The sequence below is a fragment of the Salvelinus namaycush genome, chromosome 2 (genome assembly GCF_016432855.1).
Source record: "Salvelinus namaycush isolate Seneca chromosome 2, SaNama_1.0, whole genome shotgun sequence".
NCBI lineage: Eukaryota > Metazoa > Chordata > Actinopteri > Salmoniformes > Salmonidae > Salvelinus > Salvelinus namaycush.
In genome coordinates this window covers 55956090-55979570 of record NC_052308.1, presented here as the reverse complement: position 1 = coordinate 55979570, position 23481 = coordinate 55956090, and the positions used below count along the sequence as shown (strand labels likewise).

At 40.9% G+C, this 23481-nt stretch overlaps 1 protein-coding gene across 2 annotated transcripts; it reads right to left on the bottom strand.

The window, feature by feature from the left end:
* Positions 1-293: 293 nt before the first annotated feature.
* Positions 294-22779, bottom strand: dynlrb1 (dynein, light chain, roadblock-type 1). Of its 2 annotated transcripts, none has more exons than XM_039015355.1 (4): positions 22446-22779; positions 1940-2015; positions 1592-1759; positions 294-768 (listed from the first exon to the last, which is right to left on the bottom strand). In XM_039015355.1, exons 1-4 carry the CDS (start codon positions 22554-22556, stop codon positions 725-727), a joined length of 399 nt encoding a protein of 132 aa, XP_038871283.1. In that variant the 5' UTR covers positions 22557-22779; the 3' UTR covers positions 294-724. The 2 variants fall into 2 exon arrangements, with proteins under 2 accessions (XP_038871283.1, XP_038871287.1); XM_039015359.1 differs by lacking the exon at positions 22446-22779 and adding an exon at positions 5355-5489.
* Positions 22780-23481: the final 702 nt, after the last annotated feature.

Here is a 23481-nt window from a genome sequence, read left to right as displayed (position 1 = left end):
ATTGGTTGATTTTTGCATTGAATTATGCAATTGCGTTAGTTCTTAGTGTATGAGAAATGCAATTATTTAGTGGACTGCGGGAATGTGTACTCCCAATAATTCAAGGCCTCTAGACTGATAAGTTCTGTGATATGCACGGAGGAGCACGGATAAATCATGGGTGATGGAAAAGTACTGAAGTACATATTTGTGGGAGGGAGGGGGTGAGAGCTCAGGATATAAGTGGACACTGCATTGAATTGATTTATTCAGCTGTACATCTTTGCTGAATAAACATTTGAAATGTCACAGAGTTTAGGCTCTTTTGTATGATAAATGTTTATTGTATAGATCTTATCAGTCCTTACAAGGTACCAACATAAAATGATGAAGCAGATGTGTTATACACTGCTCAACGTTTACAAAGAATATTGTTGAAACCTATTGGATTCAAAACAAAATAAATAAGTTAAAGTTTCAAATGGTTTAAGGACTTCACCCCAAAATGACAGTCAACGATCCTTCTATAAGGTTATGTGCCAATAAAGAGCGTTTCAGACAGGGGAGATAAAACTGCAATGATGATCAAACGTGAACAGACATATATCAACCCACCCATGATGATTTGAATCAAGCTCCCAAAAGCTTATTATACAACTTATCATTTTGCTAAAACAATAGAATAAACATTTGGCCATTAAATAGAAAAAACTAATACAGCAAAGAGATGGTGGAGGTGATCCTCTCAGTCTGAAGGGTTCTGAATGACAATGAGGAAATAGTCTTTATCTGTAGGGGAAAGCAAAATGAGTATTATTCTAAACAAATATACACTGAACAAAAATAGAAAACGCAACATGCAACAATTTCAAAGATTTTACTGACTTAAAGTTCATATAAGGAAATAAGTCAATTTAAATAAATAAATTAGGCCCTAATCTATGGATTTCACATGACTGGGAATACAGATATGCAGCAACTTCGCACAGCTGTTGAAGAGTGGGACAACATTCCACAGGCCACAATCAAATGCTTGATCAACTCGTTGCGAAGGAGATGTGTCTCACTGCATGAGGCAAATGGTGGTCACACCAGACACTTACTGGTTTTCTGATCCATGCACCTACCTTTTTTTTAAGTTACTGTATTCTGTGACCAACATATGGATATCTGTATTCCCATATTTCAATTGACTGATTTCCTTATATAATCTGTAATTCAGAAAAATCTTTGAAATGGTTACATGTTGTGTTAATTTTTGTTGATTGATACTTTTTTTTTTTTTTTAATCAACCCTTTATTTCTATTTTGATATTGACACTGCACTGTTGAAGAAGAGCTTGCAAGTAAGAATTTCACTGTACTGTTTACACCTGCTGTATCCTGTGCACGTGACAAATGAAAGTTGATTTGAAAACCCTAATCTTAACTTTCTACAGATTCTAAACATTTCTGTAGTGTCAATGTCCTCTCTACAACAAATGACTACTACTGCAGCATTGCATTTGACAAAATTCACCATCCAAGATAAATGTGGGGGTAATGCAACTACAGGGGACACCGATGTTCAAAAGCCATGCTATATGTGACTGAGACAATCATTGTGAGTTACCTGGAGCAATCATAATCTCATTCTTCTTGGAGCGGACCCTGAGGAAGGTGAGGTCATTCTGGGGGTCAATGTCCCTAACTGTGCTACGTGCCTTCATCACTAACTGGTGAATGAGTCCAGCATACTGCACTGTGCTGGAGTTGTCAAGGGTGGTCTTGATAGGGATGCCTGGAAAATGTCAGAGGGGAATGCAGAGGGAACCATTGTGCATTGAGTCTGTGGGAGATCATTGCAGTCTTAAATACATTTGAAAGAAACTTAATTGTGCCATGATTTACCATAATAAAGTATATTATTAATGGAATAGCTAACCAGTTTAAACTATGGTAATCATTGAATTAGGCTTACCTTCAGCATTGACAATGATGATTCCTTGCACCCCTTTTTGACCCTGAATTCTCTTGAGAGTTTCCTCTACCTCAGCCTAAAAGACAGCAGTTATTTTAAATATAATTCAAAAATCACACTTTCCTTAAGTTAAAAGCATTATCATCAAGATTGCAACAAGACAGAAAAAAAACAAAAAAACATTAGCTACTGTAGCTAGCTAGCCAGTGACTAGTTAGCTAACGTTAGCAGGCCAACACAGCTTCAAAGTATTAGACTGGTCAGTGGTTGCTAAGCAGTTAATCTACTGTTTGTAGGGTTAGTTAGCTAAATTAAAATGATTTCCCTTCATGAAATAGAACCAAACCAGAATGTTGTTAGCCAACTTGGCTAGCGATCTAGCCAGCGGCCACCGGCCTGCAAAATTTCCTTTCAACAATAATAATACATTTGTTGGGTGCTTATAATTTTCCTATGAAGTGATCTACGGGACTTTAGTAAGGTCCAGCCAACCTTCTGATACAGGATGCAGTGATGAGTATTAAAACTGTCACCTATAATATAACAAAGGACGCAATGGTAGAAGGCATCCAAAGGTTTAAGAGTAGTGGCTGCTGCATTCTGGTAAATGGTGTCACCATGGCCAAGAACTGGCAGTAAAGTTGACTGTACAATCTGATTCCTGCTGTTCGAGGAGGCAAGATCAATAATAAAATTTAATAAATAAGCCCACTTTAAAACTTTGCTTTTTAACTAGCTCATCAGTATGTTTTTTAAACATTAGATATTTAATCCAAATGCCCAGATACAGTGGGGAGAACAAGTATTTGATACACTGCCGATTTTGCAGGTTTTCCTACTTACAAAGCATGTAGAGGTCTGTAATTTTTATCATAGGTACACTTCAACTGTGAGACAGAATCTAAAACAAAAATCCAGAAAATCACATTGTATGATTTTTAAGTAATTAATTTGCATTTTATTGCATGACATAAGTATTTGATCACCTACCAACCAGTAAGAATTCCGGCTCTCACAGACCTGTTAGCTTTTCTTTAAGAAGCCCTCCTGTTCTCCACTCATTACCTGTATTAACTGCACCTGTTTGAACTCGTTACCTGTATAAAAGACACCTGTCCACACACTCAATCAAACTCCAACCTCTCCACAATGGCCAAGACCAGAGAGCTGTGTAAGGACATCAGGGATAAAATTGTAGACCTGCACAAGGCTGGGATGGGCTACAGGACAATAGACAAGCAGCTTGGTGAGAAGGCAAATCAAATCAAGTTTATTTTATATAGCCCTTCGTACATCAGCTAATATCTCGAAGTGCTGTACAGAAACCCAGCCTAAAACCCCAAACAGCAAGCAATGCAGGTGTAGAAGCACGGCAACAACTGTTGGCGCAATTATTAGAAAATGGAAGAAGTTCAAGATGACGGTCAATCACCCTCTGTCTGGGGCTCCATGCAAGATCTCACCTCGTGGGGCATCAATGATCATGAGGATGGTGAGGGATCAGCCCAGAACTACACGGCAGGACCTGGTCAATGACCTGAAGAGAGCTGGGACCACAGTCTCAAAGAAAACCATTAGTAACACACTACGCCGTCATGGATTAAAATCCTGCAGCGCACGCAAGGTCCCCCTGCTCAAGCCAGCGCATGTTCAGGCCCGTCTGAAGTTTGCCAATGACCATCTGGATGATCCAGAGGAGGAATGGGAGAAGGTCATGTGGTCTGATGAGACAAAAATAGAGCTTTTTGGTCTAAACTCCACTCGCCGTGTTTGGAGGAATTAGAATGATGAGTACAACCCCAAGAATACCATCCCAACCGTGAAGCATGGAGGTGGAAACATCATTCTTTGGGGATGCTTTTCTGCAAAGGGGACAGGACGACTGCACCGGATTGAGGGGAGGATGGATGGGGCTATGTATCGCAAGATCTTGGCCAACAACCTCCTTCCCTCAGTAAGAGCATTGAAGATGGGTCGTGGCTGGGTCTTCCAGCATGACAAGGCCCTGAAACACAGAGCCAGGGCAACTAAGGAGTGGCTCCATAAGAAGCATCTCAAGGTCCTGGAGTGCCCTAGCCAGTCTCCAGACCTGAACCCAATAGATAATCTTTGGAGGGAGCTGAAAGTCCGTATTGCCCAGCGACAGCCCCGAAACCTGAAGGATCTGGAGAAGGTCTGTATGGAGGAGTGGGCCAAAATCCCTGCTGCAGTGTGTGCAAACCTGGTCAAATACTACAGGAAACATATGATCTCTGTAATTGCAAACAAAGGTTTCTGTACAAAATATTAAGTTATGCTTTTCTGATGTATCAAATACTTGTGTCATGCAATAAAATGCAAATGAATTACTTAAAAATCATACAATGTGATTTTCTGGATTTTTGTTTTAGATTCCGTCTCTCACAGTTGAAGTGTACCTATGATAAAAAATTACAGACCTTTACATGCTTTGTAAGTAGGAAAACCTGCAAAATCGGCAGTGTATCAAATACTTGTTCTCCCCACTGTATGTATAGGTGGGAACCACCTCGACGAGAGTACCATTCAATGAGTGAATATGTAGCCCATCTGAGACATTTTGCTGTGAATTAGAGAACATATTTACGTTTTAATTCAACAAGGTCATTCTGTAATGTAACAATCAGATTGCAGCTCTAACATAGCTTGGTCAACAGTCCGTGCAATGGCATACATAACCGTATCGTCGGCATACAGATGAATATTACAGGATTTAATACACACACATACTAGAGGTCGACCGATTATGATTTTTCAACGCCGATACCGATTATTGGAGGACCAAAAAAAGCAGATACCGATTAATCGGACGATTTTTATATATTTGTAATAATGACAATTACAACAATACTAAATGAAGACTTATTTCAACTTAATAGAATACATAAATAAAATCAATTTAGTCTCAAATAATTAAACGTGTTCAATTGTTTTAAATAATGCAAAAACACTGTTGGAGAAGTAAAAGTGCCATATAAAAAAGCTAACGTTTAAGTTCCTTGCTCAGAACATGAGAACATATGAAAGCTGGTGGTTCCTTTTAACATGTCTTCAATATTCCCAGTTAAGAAGTTTTAGGTTGTAGTTATAGGAATTATAGGACTATTTCTCTCTATACAATTTGTACTTCGAATTCCGAAATGGTTGACCGTTCAAAACGTTCTCCCAGTCGGAATTTTGCACAAGTTCCTAGTTGTTTTGAACGCGGCATTTGCCTTCGGCTATTCTACGAATGGAATTTGCCACCAGCGTCGAAGCCAAGCTAACTGGCTATGGCAACGCCCAGCATCATGTAGCCTATATAGCTAGCTAAATACTTAGCGTTATAAGATAAACCATACAAAGCATGTAAATTACACGAATGTCAAGGTATTCACATAATATACAATGCACTTGCCATTTTGGGGGCGAGGTTGTAACTTGCGTCCAAGAAATGTCGCTATTTAGCCAGAATTCAGCTAACTGCCAAAACGGTAGAGGGTCGTGTCGTCAGACAACTCCACAATCGTTCATGCGCACTTATTCTACTGCGGTTTCGTTTTTTGGCGCTAGGCATCCAACGTTATGGTGCAGCATTACCGCCACCTATTGCACTGGAGTGGAGTGCCAGGCCCGTTTCTCTTAAAAATATAAATTATTTGAGACTGTATCTAATGTTCTACTCAGTATGCTCTTTCAACTCAATTCCTTTATCCCCTTCTCCCTCATACTGGATCTATCTCTCTTTCCCTATGATACTGCCCACACTGTATCAGCACATGCTCCACTGTCTCTCTTTCCTGGTAGTAATCAACCTTTGTTGGATGATTTCCTATCACATTTAATGTCTTATTCAACTGTCTGTGTCCCACCCTTATCCTTGTAAAGATGGCCTCCGCTCTTATATCTCTTCCTTCCATCCTCCCCGACTTTACTCTGTACTTCGAAAAGATACCTGTCTTAGTGTCTCTGTTCCACTGCTCCTGCCATCTCTGCACCACCATTGTCCATATAATTTCCTTAGCCTACACCTTGCTCATTGGCACATCCACCTCTCTCCTAAGGGCCTGTTTAGCTAGCATATCTACTCCTCCCCACGGGCTGGGACCCAAGCAAAACTTATCTGGACACCCATCTGTTTCACCTGGGCATGAATTTGGAGTACCTCATATAGCATGTATTGTCTTCTCCATGAACTAAAAGACTTCAGACTCATCCATACAGCACATGAATCAGAACACACAACAACCCTGTCTGGCTAAATTTCGTTCACCCACTGCAAGGCCAACAGTACTACCGTCAGCTACACTACATTACCAAAAGTATGTGGACACCTGCTCGTCGAACACCTTATTCCAAAATCATGGGTATTAATATGGAGTTGGTCCCCCCTTTGCGGCCATAACAGCCTCCACTATTCTGGGAAGGCTTTCCACTAGATGTTGGAACATTGCTGCGGGAACTTGCTTCCATTCAGCCACAAGAGCATTAGTGAGGTCGGGCACTGATGTTGGACGATTAGGCCTGGCTCGCAGTTGGTTCCAATTCATCCCAAAGGTGTTCAGTTCTGTTGAGGTCAGGGCTCTGTGCAGGCCAGTCAAGTTTTTCCACACCAATCTCAACAAACCATTTGTGTATGGACCTCGCTTTGTGCACGGGGCATTGTCATGCTGAAACAGGAAAGGGCCTTCCTCAAACTTTTGCCACAAAGTTGGAAGCACAGAATAGTCTAAAATGTAATTGTATACTGTAGCGTTAAGATTTCCCTTCACTGGCCTAGCCCGAACCATGAAAAACAACCCCAGACCATTATTCCTCCTCCACCAAACTTTACAGTTGTCACTATGCATTCGGTCAGGTAGCTTTCTCCTGGCATCCACCACACCCAGATTTGTCACTCCAAAGAACGCGTTTCCACTGCTGCAGTGTCCAACAGTCGGGGCAATAGCATACATCATAGTATCATCTGCATATAGATGAAGTTTAGAATTTTTAACAGATTGACCAATGGTGTTTATATAAATAGTGAAGAGAACAGGTTCCACCTTTATGCACTTTAAGAAATTCAGACTTAACCCCATCAATCACGATGGCCTTTGTTCCGTCACTAAGATTATCATGAAACCATTAACAGGTGTTAATAGGCCTCGATCAGGCCTATCGAGGACAACTTATTCAATAAAATAGCATGATCAACAGTATCAAATGCTTTTGACAACTCCACAAACAAAGCAGCACATTTCATTTGATTGTCTAAAGCATAATCCAGGACTTCTTTTTCTTTAAATAGACTAAATGAAAAGTTTGGAATATAATTTCTCTGATCATTCAGAAAGTTTCCCCTATCAGTTTCCAGCCCAGTATCATTGTGAATAGGCTTAGATGTTCTTTCTCAGAGATAGCCAGTTGAAATAAAATGGTGATTAAATGCATCAATGATGGCATTTTCTTAGGTAATGAGGCCAGTGTCTGAATTAGTTTGTTGTGGCAAAGAGGAGGAAGTAGAACACTTCAGGGATATGACAGTTTTCCAGAATTTAGCCGGGTTCCCATTACAATCAGAAAGAGTGCTTACATACAGTGCATTCGGAAAGTATTTAGACCAATTCCCTTTTTCCAATTGTTGTTACACTATAGCCGTATTATAAAATGTATTAAACAAAAATAATTCCACATCAATCTACACACAATACCCAATAATGACTAAGCAAAAACAGTTTTTAGAATTTTTTGTAAAAATCTATGCATTACATATTTATTTGGCATGAACACAATAAGATGTTTTCATCTTATTGTCAAACAAATCAGTTCAAAAAGTAGGCTACCTGTGCATGTTCGTCCAGTCCAAAATAATTCCAGCATCCATTTGATGAATGGAAAGAGACATCTTTTACAAAAACGGTGATTGTCATTGGGTCTACATTCTTGTAGGCTGAATTAATTTATGTGTCTTGCTGACAAAATAACCTTTTTTGTAGAAAGAAAAGTTGGAACACCTGTAAAGGGCCTGAGATACGGGACTGTACCGGGATGAGAAGCTCAGCCACATGGAGATTTTTCTTTGTTTAAACCATGACACAAAGGTGGGGGTGTTTTGTTTAATTTGGAATAAGCTTTTATTTTAATATTTGCCACTGTAGCAGTACAAATTATTTGTGGTTCATGTGGCAATTTTCCTTCCTTTCCTTCCTTCCCATCCACCAAGCTCACTAGCTCGCTCATAAAATCCCCAGGATACTACCTCTCCCTCTTTGTCAGTACCTCACCACTCACTCTCTTTATGTCTCAATATCCTTTCTCTAAGGCTGTTACTAGCTATTACTGTGGCTTAAATGCACCATTCTCATGACAGACAGTGGGATAGTAAGTATGGCACAAAAGGCAGCTTGGCTGTTTCTGTCTGTTTCTATTGACATAAAACTGTAGCCACAGTTTCTAAACCCAGAGGCACAACATCGTGAGACTTCCAGGAACGCTTGCGAAGCAGACTAGGCCGGCTGGGTTTTGAGAAGTCAATGAGAGAAGTGACATTATTTTAGCTGTTAATTTTCAAAATGTTTAAAAAGGCACAACCTAGAATTGAGCCAATGTTATAAGTAGCTGAACATTTTATTACTCAAACCGTGTGAAAGTGACAAACTGACACGTTTTCATTTACGTCAAAAACGAATTTATATTTAAGGACTGGCTTTGATTTGACGGTCTGCACATGCACAGTTTGTCGTGAGACTATCGTTAGACCCAATGACACGTTTGCTTGAATCGGCCTTGTATGAAGATTCTTGCACATCTTTTCAGCAGCACGAACATGTTCTTATGGTCGTTTTTCTTGGGGTTTTTTGTGTTTCATTTAGGAGATTTCATCAGGTGACCTCTACATTTGCACTGGAGGAGATCTCCCTTTGGCAAATAAATTATTAAGGAGCAGAGGAAGCACAGGGAAATCTGTCATGTCTCTGCTATTGTGAATTCAAACTCCCTCAGGACAAACACTCATGTTTTCTTGCCCTCTCCCATGTTGAGAATCTTAGGTTCTCCCTGGTCCAATTAATGATTGTGTTACCCTTGAAAATACTTTCAAATCTCCATCAGATTTTGTAAAGTGGTAAAGACCATGGACTTTTTGATGAGGAAACAGAATGTTTTCCACACGCATCAACAGAGGAATTCTCCTTTGGGGGAGGAGTTATATCAGTTGTAGTGTTCAACTTTTGAGCTCTTGGCTTGGGTACCTTCCGTCCCACACGTGGCAAAAACACTACAGAGCAGTCCTCGTTAAAGCCGAGGTCCCTCCTTGAAACCTCCTTACTCCTTCCAAGTGCTCTGGAGAGCATTTTACATTTATCTGGGTTACATTAGCCCTTCCAAAATGTGAAAAAACAATGACAGTCATGGTTGATCTGAAGACATGGAACCAAAGGGAAACCGTACACTGTATAAGAAGGAAGACAATAAAGGTCAGCGTGAATTAAAGTTGATGATGTAAAGTCAACATCACACCCTAATGTTTCCCTCAGGTTTTTCTGTGCAATAATTACAGAGATGATATGCAATGCTTCAAATCCATATACAGTATGGTTCACATCCTGGATATGAACATGTTATGAATAATTGTATCTTATGGGTTTTAAGTGGTATCTACCCTTTTTCATTGGAAGAAAACACACAAGCAGTAAATCAGCATGGCAATTAAGTTTTACAAACTTATACCAATGTGTTTTGAATCATTTATCGCCCTTGTTGTACATCTCTGTTGTACATTCCTTTAGGAACAAACAAAAGCTTTCCTATGTGCTCTATGGGATGAGTTATGAGGAATTCACCCAATCCTTATTATCATCAATTTAAGGACACATTACCAGACATAATGTATAATCCCATTTCCTTATGGTTATGCAACTGGATGCCAAGATTTGTCGAAACATGTCGATGTTTGTTTATTAGAAACTGATTTTACAGCTCATATGTGAAAAGCTCTTTGTTTGGCCACACCAGAAGTTTCACAAACTATACACACGCACGTGCACACACACCCGGGAACTCATTGATCATGGCACGTGAAGACATCCCTCTCTGGATTGGGGTGGGTCTTTGTATTATGGCCAAAAAATAAATCATGACTGAAAAATGATAAGCCTAAGTGTTGATCAAGTCTGTTTTTCTTACAGTCAATGCCAACCCTCTATGTGCCAGAGTGGACAGAGCATGTCAAGACTCTATGGATCTGGAGGGAGAGATAAAGAGCAGGATGCAAGTCATGTGATGTGACTGACAAACGTATCGCATCGACACAGACATGGCTGTACATGTTGCCGTCTCTCCACACAAAAGAACAACACATCTTAGCCATAACCACTGTAGTACCTTCTTCCATTGGCTAGTGGCAAATCCTAAAACTGCACCAAAACACCTTGACACCGTGGGCATTTAAGTTTGAAACTAATATGTTCTATGTTGCTATGTGTCTTGTATGTACCAATTTGTCACCACACATGGAAGTTCCCTCCCAAGAAATAAAAGTTATTTGAAAACTGTGGCTAAAGTAATAGCCTGCTTTGTTCACCCATTCATCCTGTCTGTCAGTTCAAAAGGTGCCCAGGCAAATACTGTCTCTGTCGACCCCACCTCCAACCATTCCCCATGTTTGGGCACTAAAACTGATACAGTATGACTGAGAGGTTGTTGCTCCTCTTCACCCAGCTTATCATACAGCATTCACATCTGGCCTCTTACAAAAACATTGTCATTACTGTAGATGATTTACCCAATTGCACAATTCTAATTATTCTAAATTATTCTAAATTAATTACTTTTTCATGATTAAATAATTATTGTATACTGTACATTTTAAGAGCAAAATGTTGTTTTCATCTCCATTTATTAATCTTGGTTCTACAGTGTCAGTCTTTCCTTAGGAAATTAGTTCAGAGGCACTGCTAATGACTATAAAAGCAATGCATTCCGTGACTAGGTTGATGACATTGACAAATTGTAAGAACCAAATTACTATGACTGGGAAGTGCATTAGTCTTTTGAAAGTGAACTAAAAGTTGATGGGAAAAAAACTCTGCTCCACCTCTTTGGATAGAAAAAAAGAGCCTCTCACATACTGACACGTCATAATCTAAACCATCTTGTGCAGATGATACGCCACAGTGCAAGCAATGGGGCATAAAGTCAGACTGGAGCAACAGCCAGGACTCCCTTTCTCAGGCTTCAACAAGTAACCATCCAACTGGGCACAGACGTCAGTTCAACTTCTAGTTTGATTTACATTTGGTTGTCAATAAAAAATGTCACAATGCCATTGGATTTAGGTTAAAAGTTGGCTGAAAAAAAAGATAAAATCACCTTACATGGATAACATTTTTTTTTTTAACATCACATAGAATGTTTTGGTTGAAATTATGTGAAAACAACATTGATTTACTCAGTTTTTGCCCAGTGAGTTGGCTCTCTTTCTTCCTCCCTCTAAATTTTTGTAATATATAAAAATAAAAAATAAACTGAAATATCACATTTACATAAGTATTCAGACTCAGTATTTTGTTGAAGCACCTTTGGCAGCGATTACAGCCTCGAGTCTTCTTGGGTATGATGCTACAAGCTTGGCACACCTGTATTTGGGGAGTTTTTCCCATTCTTCTCTGCAGATCCTCTCAAGCTCTGTCAGGTTAGATGGGGAGCGTTGCTGCAAAGCTATTTCCTGGTCTCTCCAGAGATGTTCGATCGGGTGCAGGTCTGGGCTCTGGCTAGGCCACTCAAGGACATTCAGAGACTTGTCCTGAAGCCACTTTTGCGTTGTCTTGGCTGTGTGCTTAGGATCAATGTCCTGTTGGAAGGTAAACCTTTGCCCCAGTCTGAGGTCCTGAGCGCTCTGGAGCTGGTTTTCATCAACGATCCTAACTAGTCTCCCAGTCCCTGCCGCTGAAAAACATCCCCACAGCATGATTCTGCCACCATCATGCTTCACCGTAGGGATGGTGCAAGGTTTCCTCCAGACGTGATGCTTGGCATTCAGGTCAAAGAATTCAATCTTGGTTTCATCAGACCAGAGAATCTTGTTTTTCATGGTCTGAGAGTCCTTTAGGTGCCTTTTTGCAAACTCCAAGTGGGCTGTCATGTGCCTTTTACTGAGGACTGGCTTCTGTTTGGCCACTCTACCATAAAGGCCTGATTAGTGGAGTGCTGCAGAGATGGTTGTCCTTCTGGAAGGTTTTCCCATCTCCACAGAGGAACTCTGGAGCTCTGTCAGAGTGACCATTGGTTTCTTGGTCACCTCCCTGACCAAGGCCCTTCTCCCCAACTGCTCAGTTTGGCCGGGCGGCCAGCTCTAGGAAGAGTATTGGTGGTTACAAACTTCTTCCATTTAAGAATGATGGAGGCCCACTGTGTTCTTGGGGACCTTCAATGCTGCAGAAATGTTTTAGTACCCTTCCCAAGATCTGTGCCTCGACACAATCCTGTCTAGTAGCTCTACGGACAATTCCTTTGACCTCATGGTTTTTTGCTCTGACATGCACTGTCAACTGTGGGACCATATATAGACAGGTCTGTGCCTTCCAAAATCATGTCCAATCAATTGAATTAACCACAGGTGGACTCCAATCAAGTTGTAGAAACATCTCAAGGGTGATCAACGGAAACAGAATGCACCTTAATTTTGAGTCTCATAGCAAAGGGTATGAATACTTATGTAGATAAAGGTATTTGTTTTTTATTTTTAATACATTTGCCAAAATATCTAAAAACCTGTTTAAGCATTGCCATTATGGGGTATTGTGTGTAGATTGATGAGGATTTTTTTTTTGTGAAACCATTTTAGAATAAGGCTTTAACGTAACAAATTGTGGAAAAGTCAAGGGGTCTGAATACTTTCCGAATGCACTGTAGATGTGAGTGGTACAGTTGTGCAAACGCAAGCATTTTTACTTTTAAACTCGGACAAAACAGAGATGCTAGTTCTAGTATTTTCTAGTACTTTTGTTTCCCAAGAAACAAAGCAATCTTCTTTTGGATCTGACAATTAATCTTGATCATTGTACAGTCGTCTCAAATAAAACTGAAGGACCTCGGCGTTACTCTGGCCCTGATCTCTCCTTTAACGAACATATCAAGACTATTTCAAGGACAGCTTTTTTCCATCTACGTTAACATTGCAAAAATCTGAAACTTTCTGTCCAAAAATTATGTAGAAAAATGGATCCATGCTTTTGTCACTTCTAGATTAGACTACTGCAATGCTCTCCTTCCCGGCTACCTGGATAAAGCACTAAATAAAACTTCAGTTAGTGCTAAACACGGCTGCTAGAATCTTGACTAGAACAAAAAATGTGATCATATTATTCCAGTGCTAGCCTTCCTTTTAAGGCTAGGGATGATTTCAAGGTTTTACTGCAAAAAAAGCATTACATGGCCTTACTCCTACCTATCTTTCCGATTTGGTCCTGCCGTACATATCTACACATACGCTACGGTCACAAGACGCAGGCCTCCTTATTGTCCCTAGAATTTCTAAGCAAATAGCTGGAGGCAGGGCTTTCTCCTATAGAGCTACATTTTTATGGAATGGTCTGCCTATCCATGTGAGAGACGCAGACTCGGTCTCGACATTTAAGTCTTTATTGAAGACTCATCTCTTCAGTAGGTCTGTCACGACTTCCACCGAAGTTGTTCCCTCTCCTTGTTCGGGCGGTGTTCGGCGGTCGACGTCACCGGCTTTCTAGCTGCCACCGATCCATGTTTCATTTTTCCTTTTGTTTTATCTGTTTACACACCTGGTTCCCATCTCATAATTATGTTCCTTATTTAACCCTCTGGTTTCCCTTTCTGTTTTGTGCGTGATTGTCTTTCGTGTTGGAGTTCGAGTCCTGTTTTGTCCTTGTTTTATAATGGGATTTTTGTTACGTTCTTGGATTCAGTAAATACAGTGTTCTTTTACTCTTACCTGTCCTGCGCCTGACTCCTTCGCTATCTTCTAGATAGACTCTGACAAGGTCCTATGATTGAGTGTAGTCTGGCCCAGGGGTGTGAAGGTGAACGGAAAGGCACTGGAGCAACGAACCGCCCTTGCTGTCTCTGCCTGGCCGGTTCCCCTCTCTCCACTGGGATTCTCTGCCTCTAACCCTATTACAGGGGCTGAGTCACTGGCTTACTGGTGCTCTTCCACGCCGTCCCTAGGAGGGGTTGAGTCACTGATGTGATCTTCCTGTCCGGGTTGGCGCCCCCCTCGGGTTTGTGCCGTGGGGGAGATCTTCGTGGGCTATACTCAGCTTTGTCTCAGAGTAGTAAGTTGGTGGTTGAAGATATCCCTGTAGTGGTGTGGGGGCTGTGCTTTGGCAAAGTGGGTGGGGTTATATCCTGCCTGTTTGGCCCTGTCCGGGGGTCTAGTCACAATGTCTCCCGACCTCTCCTGTCTCAGCCTCCAGTAATTATGTTGCAATAGTTTGTGTCGGGGGGCTAGGGTCAGTCTGTTATATCTGGAGTATTTCTCCTGTCTTATCTGGTGTCCTGTGTGAATTTAAGTATGCTCCCTCTAATTCTCTCTCTTTCTCTTTCTCCTCTCGGAAGACCTGAGCCCTAGGACCATGCCTCAGAACTACCTGGCCTGATGACTCCTTGCTGTCCCCAGTCCAACTGGTCGTGCTGCTGCTCCAGTTTAAACTCTTCTGCCTGCAGCTATGGAACCCTGACCTGTTCACCACACCTGCTGTCTCTAACTCTGGATGATCGGCTATGAAAAGCCAACTGACATTTACTCCTGAGGTGCTGACCTGTTGCACCCTCTACAGCCACTGTGATTATTATTATTTGACCCTGCTGGTCATCTATGAACGTTTGACCATCTTGTCCATGTACTGTTATAATCTCCACCCGGCACAGCCAGAAGAGGACTGGCCACCCTTTAGAGCCTGGTTCCTCTCTAGGTTTCTTCCTAGGTTCCTGCCTCCTAGGTTTCCTAGCCACCATGCTTCTACATCTGCATTGCTTGCTGTTTGGGATTTTAGCCTGGGTTTCTGTATAGCAATTTGTGACATCGACTGATTTAAAAATGTCTTTATAAATATATTTGATTGATAAAAAGAAGTCCTGCATGGACAGTTGAAGGGTCTGTAAGAGGAAGATATAAAAGCCTTGGAGAAACACAACGCAGACACAAAAAGGCTCCACATCTCTGGACTACTTATTAGTAGATACATTCTGTGCAAAATGCGAACAAAATAAACGTTAGCGTAGGGAAGATAAACTGAGGCAGGAACTAAACCCAGAGAAAAATTAAGACGCTGAGCCAAAAATGTGTCAGGCTGTCAGCCTCCCCCCCACACAGCACCCCTGACTATTCTCCCCAAGCAACATAGGATCTTATTGCAAGCCAGAGATCTCATTCCAATAGGAATCCGTTTCTACACCAAGCTCAGCTCCAGTCCCATGAGGCAGTAGGAGGAGAGGAAATCCAATCAGTCTACCCAAACCTAGATCTACTGAAAGATTCCCAGCCAAACTATGAGGACATTGAGAACTCATATGAACAACTCAAAGAACAACTCAAAGAACATCTGGATGAAGTTAAAACACAAATAGGTAGCACTAAAAACACACCCAGACCATATAATACTAGATCTAGCCAATCCTCAGACAAGGAAAAACTGTCTCAACACCCACAGCGAATAGTACCAATTGTCACAGCTGTCCAGCAAGCGGATGGAACTTATATAGACAAAGATACTCATGAGAGAGACGTTATCACCGTCCTAACTGAAGTATTGAATAATGGTCACAACTCCTCCAAAAAGAAGTTACAGCTGTGCCATAAAACCGTCTTATACCTCGGACACCACATCTAGCTGGGTGAGAGGCGACTCACACCCGAGAGAGCTAGAGTATAGTAGAGATTGTAGAGGGAAAGAAGTGTTAGAGTGGATGAGAGATGTAAGTGATGGTGATTGAGGGCTTTCTTGTTGGAAAGGGATGGAAGAGTCGGAGTTGAAGTAAACAGATATGTAGACGAGTGAAAGTGAGAAAGAAATTAAATGGAAAGTAAAAAAAAAAAATTTTTTACTTTTAGGACTGATTATTATTTTGCATAGTGAAAACTAAGAATGTTTATTTCATTTTCCAGTAGAGGATGGGGTGTCACCTGTCAAGTATTCTGATGAGTTTATCAATGATTCTGTATCTCTCTCTACCTTTGAAATACTTCCTGAGGATGGTGCCTTGGGAGAGCAGTTAGTGACATTCTGCAGTTCTATAAAGTATAAAGGTACCTGGATCCGGCTGTTAAGGGAGCTCCCAATTAAGAACTGCCTGGCCATTTGTTAGTTTTTGCCCCTATGTTTTACCACACACACAACCCACCCATTAGGAATATTTGTTAATAATGTTAATACGGTGTCTGATTTATTGGGTGTGGTTTACTATTTTTTTTGGGGGGGGGGGGGGGTTAGTATGTTCTTCACGGGTGAGAAAGGATGCACCTTAAAGGGCACACAAATGAAATGTTCTGAAGTACAGTATCTATTGTCAGAATTTTGGGTGCATACCGTGCATGTCAGTTCTCCTGATGAAAAAGGTACTGAAAAACAATGTAAACCTGGTGCAGAATTTAAAAAAAATGTTTTAAAACAATGAGTCTGAAGTAAAGGGAAAGAAGTATTGTTGTTTTTCTATGTTTTTTTGTTTGTTGGTATTTGCTTCCTCATTTTTTATTGTATTTTTACCCTTTATAATTGATCAATAGTTCTAATTTGGAGTCGGACGGGCAAGAACGAGACAGAACGCTGCCCCTGAATTGTTAAGAAAGTACAACAGAAGGGGCGGGTAAGCTACTGACACAAAACAAGCGCATGAGTGATGTGAAAGAAACCTGTCTAGTCTATTCCTTAAATCCCCTTATGGGTTACAATAATGTCCTTGTGAATTTATCAGGGTTTGTAATTCTAATTTTGTTTGTTATTCGGGTTTTATTTTAATTTGTAATTTTATTCGATTTTTCCTTCCGAAGAAATATTGAGTTACACTGCCAAGGGGTGAGATGTAGGGGAGTGGTAGAGAAAAACTACTCCTACACATTCCTGTGCCCTCATTTATATTTTGTGGAGAGGTGTCATATGATTTCACACTTGAAATGTCATCCTGCAGGTGGTTTCTGAAACAAATGACATTTTTGTAGGAATCTCTTGAGCTCCCTGGTTAGGGAGGGTTTCCTCCCAAGATTGAGAGAGAAGGCACTGTTGTGTACTCCAGCCGATAACAAACTACTCTGGATTAGTGGCTACTGGTTGATTACTGTAACAAATTATTGCAATTTCATACTCTGTTGGATACATATGGGTAGGGTTTTACTGAGGAAGGTACAACCTTTGAACGATTAGCTACCAGTAATGTTGGGTTACCTTGGACGCATGTATCGCAGTGTGAGTCACCTGTCCAAAGGAGGAATGGTTAGTACAAGTCAAAAATTTACTATCGCAGCATAAGGTGTGCACAACGTTTAATTATCAACAACATGATGTAGCAAAACAAATAACCACTTATTTGTCTCAACTGCCAGTCCCATGGGGACCATTTGTAAATATTCCGATTGATCCCAACACACCGCCCGGGCAACGAAGGAGTGGCTTCGTAAGAAGCATTTCAAGGTCCTGGAGTGGCCTAGCCAGTCTCCAGATCTCAACCCCATAGAAAATCTTTGGAGGGAGTTGAAAGTCCGTGTTGCCCAGGAACAGCCCCAAAACATCACTGCTCTAGAGGAGATCTGCATGGAGGAATGGGTCAAAATACCAGCAACAGTGTGTGAAAACCTTGTGGAGACTTACAGAAAACCTTTGACCTCTGTCATTGCCAACAAAGGGTATATAACAAAGTATTGAGATAAATAAGTATTTGGTCAATAACAAAAGTTTTCCACCATAATTTGCAAATAAATTCATTAAAAATCCTACAATGTGATTTTCTGGAGAAAAAAAAATTCTCATTTTGTCTGTCATAGTTGAAGTGTACCTATGATGAAAATTACAGGCCTCTCTCATCTTTTTAAGTGGGAGAACTTGCACAATTGGTGGCTGACTAAATACTTTTTTGCCCCACTGTATTTACTTCGCCACCATGGCCTTTTTTTGTCTTTACCTCCCTTATCTCACCTCATGTTACGCTCGTTGATAGATGAAGACCAAAGTGCAGCGTAGTACGCGTACATTTTACTTTATTTTCAAATGACACCAAAAACAACAAAACGAACGTAAAGCTCTGTAGCGCTAAACAGCAACTATACAAAGACAAGATCCCACAACTGAAGGTGGGAAAAAGGGCTGCCTAAGTATGACCTTATTTCCTTTGTTCTGTATTGTTTAGTTGGTCAGGACGTGAGCTGAGTGGGCATTCTATGTTATGTGTTTCTATGTTGGGTTCATTGTCAACTAGCCTGATATGGTTCTCAATCAGGGGCAGGTGTTTTACGTTTCCTCTGATTGAGAACCATATTAAGGTAGGCTGTTCTCACTGTTTATTTGTGGGTAATTGTTGCTGTGTCTGTGTTTGTTTGCCACACGGTACTGTTTCGTTTCGTTTCGTTTCGTTCATGTGTTCCTGTTCGTGCTTTCATGTTTTATGCGTTCTCAAGTTCAGGTCTGTTAACATCGTTTATTATTTTGTAGTTTGTTCAAGTGTTTTTTCGTCTTCATTATTATTATTAAAATTATTATGTATTCAACCCACGCTGCGTTTTGGTCCGATCCTTGCTCCTCTTCAGACGAGGGGGAAGACGAGCGTTACAACCTGGTTAAATAAAGGTGATTTTTTTTTTTTTTTTTTTAAATACTCCACTACCACATATCTACAACGCAAAATCCATGTGTACGTGTGTGCATAGTGCGTATGTTATCGTGGGTGTTTGTATCCATGTGGCTGTGCCTATGTTTGTGTTACTTCACAGTCCCCGCTGTTCCATAAGGTGTATTTTTACCTGCTTTTTAAATCTGATTCTACTGCTTGCATCAGTTACCTAATTTGGAATAGAGTTCCATGTAGTCATGGCTCTATGTAGTACTGTGCGTCTCCCATAGTCTGTTCAGGACTTGGGGACTATAAAGAGATCCTCTTGTGGCATGTCTTGTGGGGTATGCATGGGTGTCTGAGATGTGTGCTAGTCGTTTAAACAGACAGCTCGGTGCTTTCATCATGTCAATACCTCTCACAAATACAAGTAGTGATGAAGTCAGGCTCTCCTCTACTTTGAGCCAGGAGAGATTGACATGCATATTATTCATGTTTTCTCTCTGTGTACATCCAAGGGCCAGCCGTGCTGCCCTGTTCTGAGCCAATTGCAATTTTCCTATGTCCCTCTTTGTGGCAACTGACCACAAGACTGAACAGTAGTCCAGGTGCGACAAAACTAGAGCCTGTAGGACCTGGCTTGTGGATAGTGCAGTTAAGAAGGTAGACCAGTGCTTTATTATTGATAGACTTCTTCCCAGCTTAGCTAATTTTGTATCAATATGTTTTGACCATGACAGTTTACAATCCAGGGTTACTCCAAGCAGTTTAGTCACAACTTATTTATTACAAGATTTATTTGAGGTTTAGGGTTTAGTGAACCATTTGTCCCAAATACAATGCTTTCAGTTTTTCAAATATTTAGGACCAACTTATTCCTTGCTATGCATTCCGAAACTAACTGCAGCTCTTTGTTAAGTGTTGCGGTTATTTCAGTTAGTAAAGATTGAAAAAAGTAAGGGGGCTAGACAGCTGCCCTGGGGAATTCCTGGTTCTACCTGGATTTTGTTGGAGAGGCTTCCATTAAAGAACACCCTTTGTGTTCTGTTAGACAGGTAACTATTTTTCCATAATATAGCAGGGGGTGTAAAGCCATAACACATATGTTTTTCCCAGCAGCAGACTATGATCGATAATGTCAAAAGCTGCACTAAAGTCTAACAAAACAGCCCCCCAATCCTTTTATCATCAATTTCTCTCAGCCAATCATCAGTCATTTGTGTAAGTGCTTTGCTTGTTGAATGTCCTTCCCTATAAGCGTTCTGAAAGTCCGTTGTCAATTTGTTTACTGTAAAATAGCCTTGTATCTGGTCAAACAATTTTTTCCAAAACTTTACTAAGGGTTGGTAAAAGGTTGATTGGTCGGCTATTCTTAGGTAGCGGAATGACTTTTGCTTCCCTCCAGGCCTGAGGGCACACACTTTCTGTTAGTAGACTAAAATTGAAGATATGGCAAGTAGGAGTGGCAATATTGTCTGCTATTATCCTCAGTAATTTTCCATCCAAGTTGTCAGACCCCACTGTCTTGTCATTGTTGATAGACAACAATACTTTTTTCACCTCTTCCACACTCACTTTACAGAATTCTTTGCTAATCTTGCCAATGAAAAAATCCTTAAAGTAGTTGGCAATATCAGTCGGTTTGGTAATGAATGAGTCATCAGAATCAATGAAAGATGGAGCTGAGTTTGCCTTTTCTCCCAAAATGTCATTGAAGGTTCTTCAAAGCTTTTTACTATTTACATTTTAGTCATTTAGCAGACGCTCTTATCCAGAGCGACTTACAGTAGAGTGCATACATTTTATTACATTATTTTTTTTTACATACTGAGACAAGGATATCCCTACCGGCCAAACCCTCCCTAACCCGGACGACGCTATGCCAATTGTGCGTCGCCCCACGGACCTCCCGGTTGCGACCGGCTGCGACAGAGCCTGGGCGCGAACCCAGAGACTCTGGTGGCGCAGCTAGCACTGCGATGCAGTGCCCTAGACCAGTGCGCCACCCGGGAGGACTACTATCATTCTTTATGTAATTTATCTTTGTTTCATAGTATAGTTTCTTCTTTTTATTCAGTTTAGTCATATGATTTCTCAGTTTGCAGTACATTTGCCAATCGGTTGTGCAGCCAGACTTATTTGCCATTCCTTTTGCCTCATCCCTCTCAACCATACAATTTTTCAATTCCTCGTCAATCCACTGGGATTTATCAGTTTTTACAGTAATTTTCTTAATGGATGCATACTTATTAGTAACTGTGATAAGCAATTTGTTTCGTAAATGTGTCAAGTGCAGCATCTGTTTGCTCCTCATTACACACCACGGAGCAACACATATTCTTTACATCAACAACATAGGAATCACTACAAAACGTATTGTATGATCTCTTATACGCTATATTAGGCCCAGCCTTTGGATCTTCGGTTTTCTTAGATATGCCTGCTATATTGTGATCACTACATCCTATGGATTTGGATACTGCTTTCAAGCACATTTCTGCAGCATTAGTAAAGATGTGATCAATAGATGTTGATGATTTAATTCCTGTGCTGTTTGTAACTACCCTGGTAGGTTGATAACCTGAACCAGTTTGCAGGCACTGGTTACAGTTTGAAGCTTTTTCTTGAATGGGCAGCTTGATGAAAGCCAATGAATATTTAAATCACCCAGAAAATATACATCTCAGTTGATATCACATACATTATCAAGCATTTCACACATATTATCCAGATACTGATTGTTAGCACTTGGTGGTCTATAGCAGCTTCCCACAAGAATGGGCTTCAGATGAGGCAGATGAACCTGTAGCCATATTACTTCAACAGTATTTAACATTAGATTGTCTCTAAGCTTTACAGCAATGTGGTTCTGAATATAAACAACATTGCTAGTATAGTTGTGCTTATGGAAGTCTCCATGGCACAAAAGGGGAAACTAAGATGAATGACAATTGTGTTAGACAACTGTACTGTGTGCTCTAAAGCTATTATCCAAGTTAAAGGGGAGTATGAAATGAGGCAATCCCACATGTGTTATACATTGAAGGGGGGGGGGGGGTCTTCCAGTACATAGTAGATAAGCTTACCAAGAAAAATCAGTAGAGAGGAGTGTGCTGATGTTCCTTGCCTATTTAAGCTAAAATGTATTTGTGTCTAAGAGAGTCCAATGCTGGCTGCGTCCAGAAAAGGTCTCCCCTGCGCAGGTCACCATTGAATAAAGTCATATTACTTCAACAATATTTGACATGAGATCCTCTCGAAGATTTACTGGAATATGGCTCTGAATATAGACCGCAACACCACCTCCTTTGGTATTTCTGTCTTTTCTCTAGATGTTATAACCATATTGATACCACTATATCATCAAAGGAATTATCTAAGTGAGTTTCAGAGATAATCAGTATATGAATGTCATCTGTTACTAGCAAGTTATCGATTTCATTAACCTTGTTTCTTGGGCTACATATGTTAGTGTGGGCTATTTTTTGCACTTTTCTGGGATCCTTGATTGTTTTGATTGTTTTACTGAGCGGCTTATCAGAAATAGACATGACAGTGATATTTATGTTTGAGCTGATATTGCCGGGTGAGCTGCACACAGCGAACTTCCTACCAGGACACTGCCTCAGTGCTAACAGTATAACTCTGGTTCACATACACATGATTACTGCATACAATAGCTATAGGATCGACAGAGGCATTCGGGGACTTAGAAAGGGACATGAATTAGGTTACTTACATTATGACTTCCAACACTCCTGGGACAATGTACATTTGCTGGATCCAGGGCAGCGAAGCTGTTTGAAGTCTGTGTCCGGTCCGGGCTTCCCATTGCCAAGGGGGCCCCCATTGCCAGATGCCACTGCTTTTAACTTCCACGGTGAGTGACATATCTCCATGGCTGGTTGATAGGATCAAGAACAAGAACATCCAGAAGCAGCTTAATTACTTAATTCTCCAAGGAAGAGAGAGACACCTTTGGGGATGGATCCATGTCGAGCACTGGCCAGTTGACTGTGGAGAGCCAACACGGCGGCGACACTTCCACCAAGCCAGAGTGGCGCCCAGCTACTGGAATAGAGGAGAAAGAAAAAGTAGGCGGGTGTGGATTCCCCAGTAAATTGTGTAAATTCACTACATGTTTGCTAAGAGTAGCCACTTTGCCCCTGTAGTCCTCTGCAAGCAAACAGTTGCTACATTGAAAGTCCGGGCGGTCCACATAGGGCAAAATAAACACAGCTCCTGCAGCGTTGAAAACGTTCAATAGTGACCTCCATTTGAGACTGCCGGCCTGCTAGGCTAGCTAGGCTAGCTGGGCTTCCGTGTCTCTCTCCTTACAGGGAATTCTCAACTAAGTGAACAAAAAGAGCACACAGATATTGCACACAGAAATTGCAAACCCTTTTGCAATTATGTTAGCACAGCTGGAAACTGTTGTTCTTATTAAAGAAGCAATAAAACTGTCCTTCTTTAGACTAGTTGAGTATCTGGAGCATCAGCATTTGTGAGTTCGATTACAGACTCAAAAGGGACAGAAACAAAGACTTTCTTCTGAAACTCGTAAGTCTATTCTTGTTCTGAGAAATGAAGGCTATTCCATGCGAGAAATTGCCAAGAAAGTGAAGATCTTGTACAATGCTGTGTACTACTCCCTTCACAGTACAAAGCAAACTGGCTCTAACCAGAATAGAAAGAAGAGTGGGAGGCCCCGGTGCACAAATGAGCAAGAGGACAAGTACATAAGTGTCTAGTTTGAGAAACACATGCCTCACAAG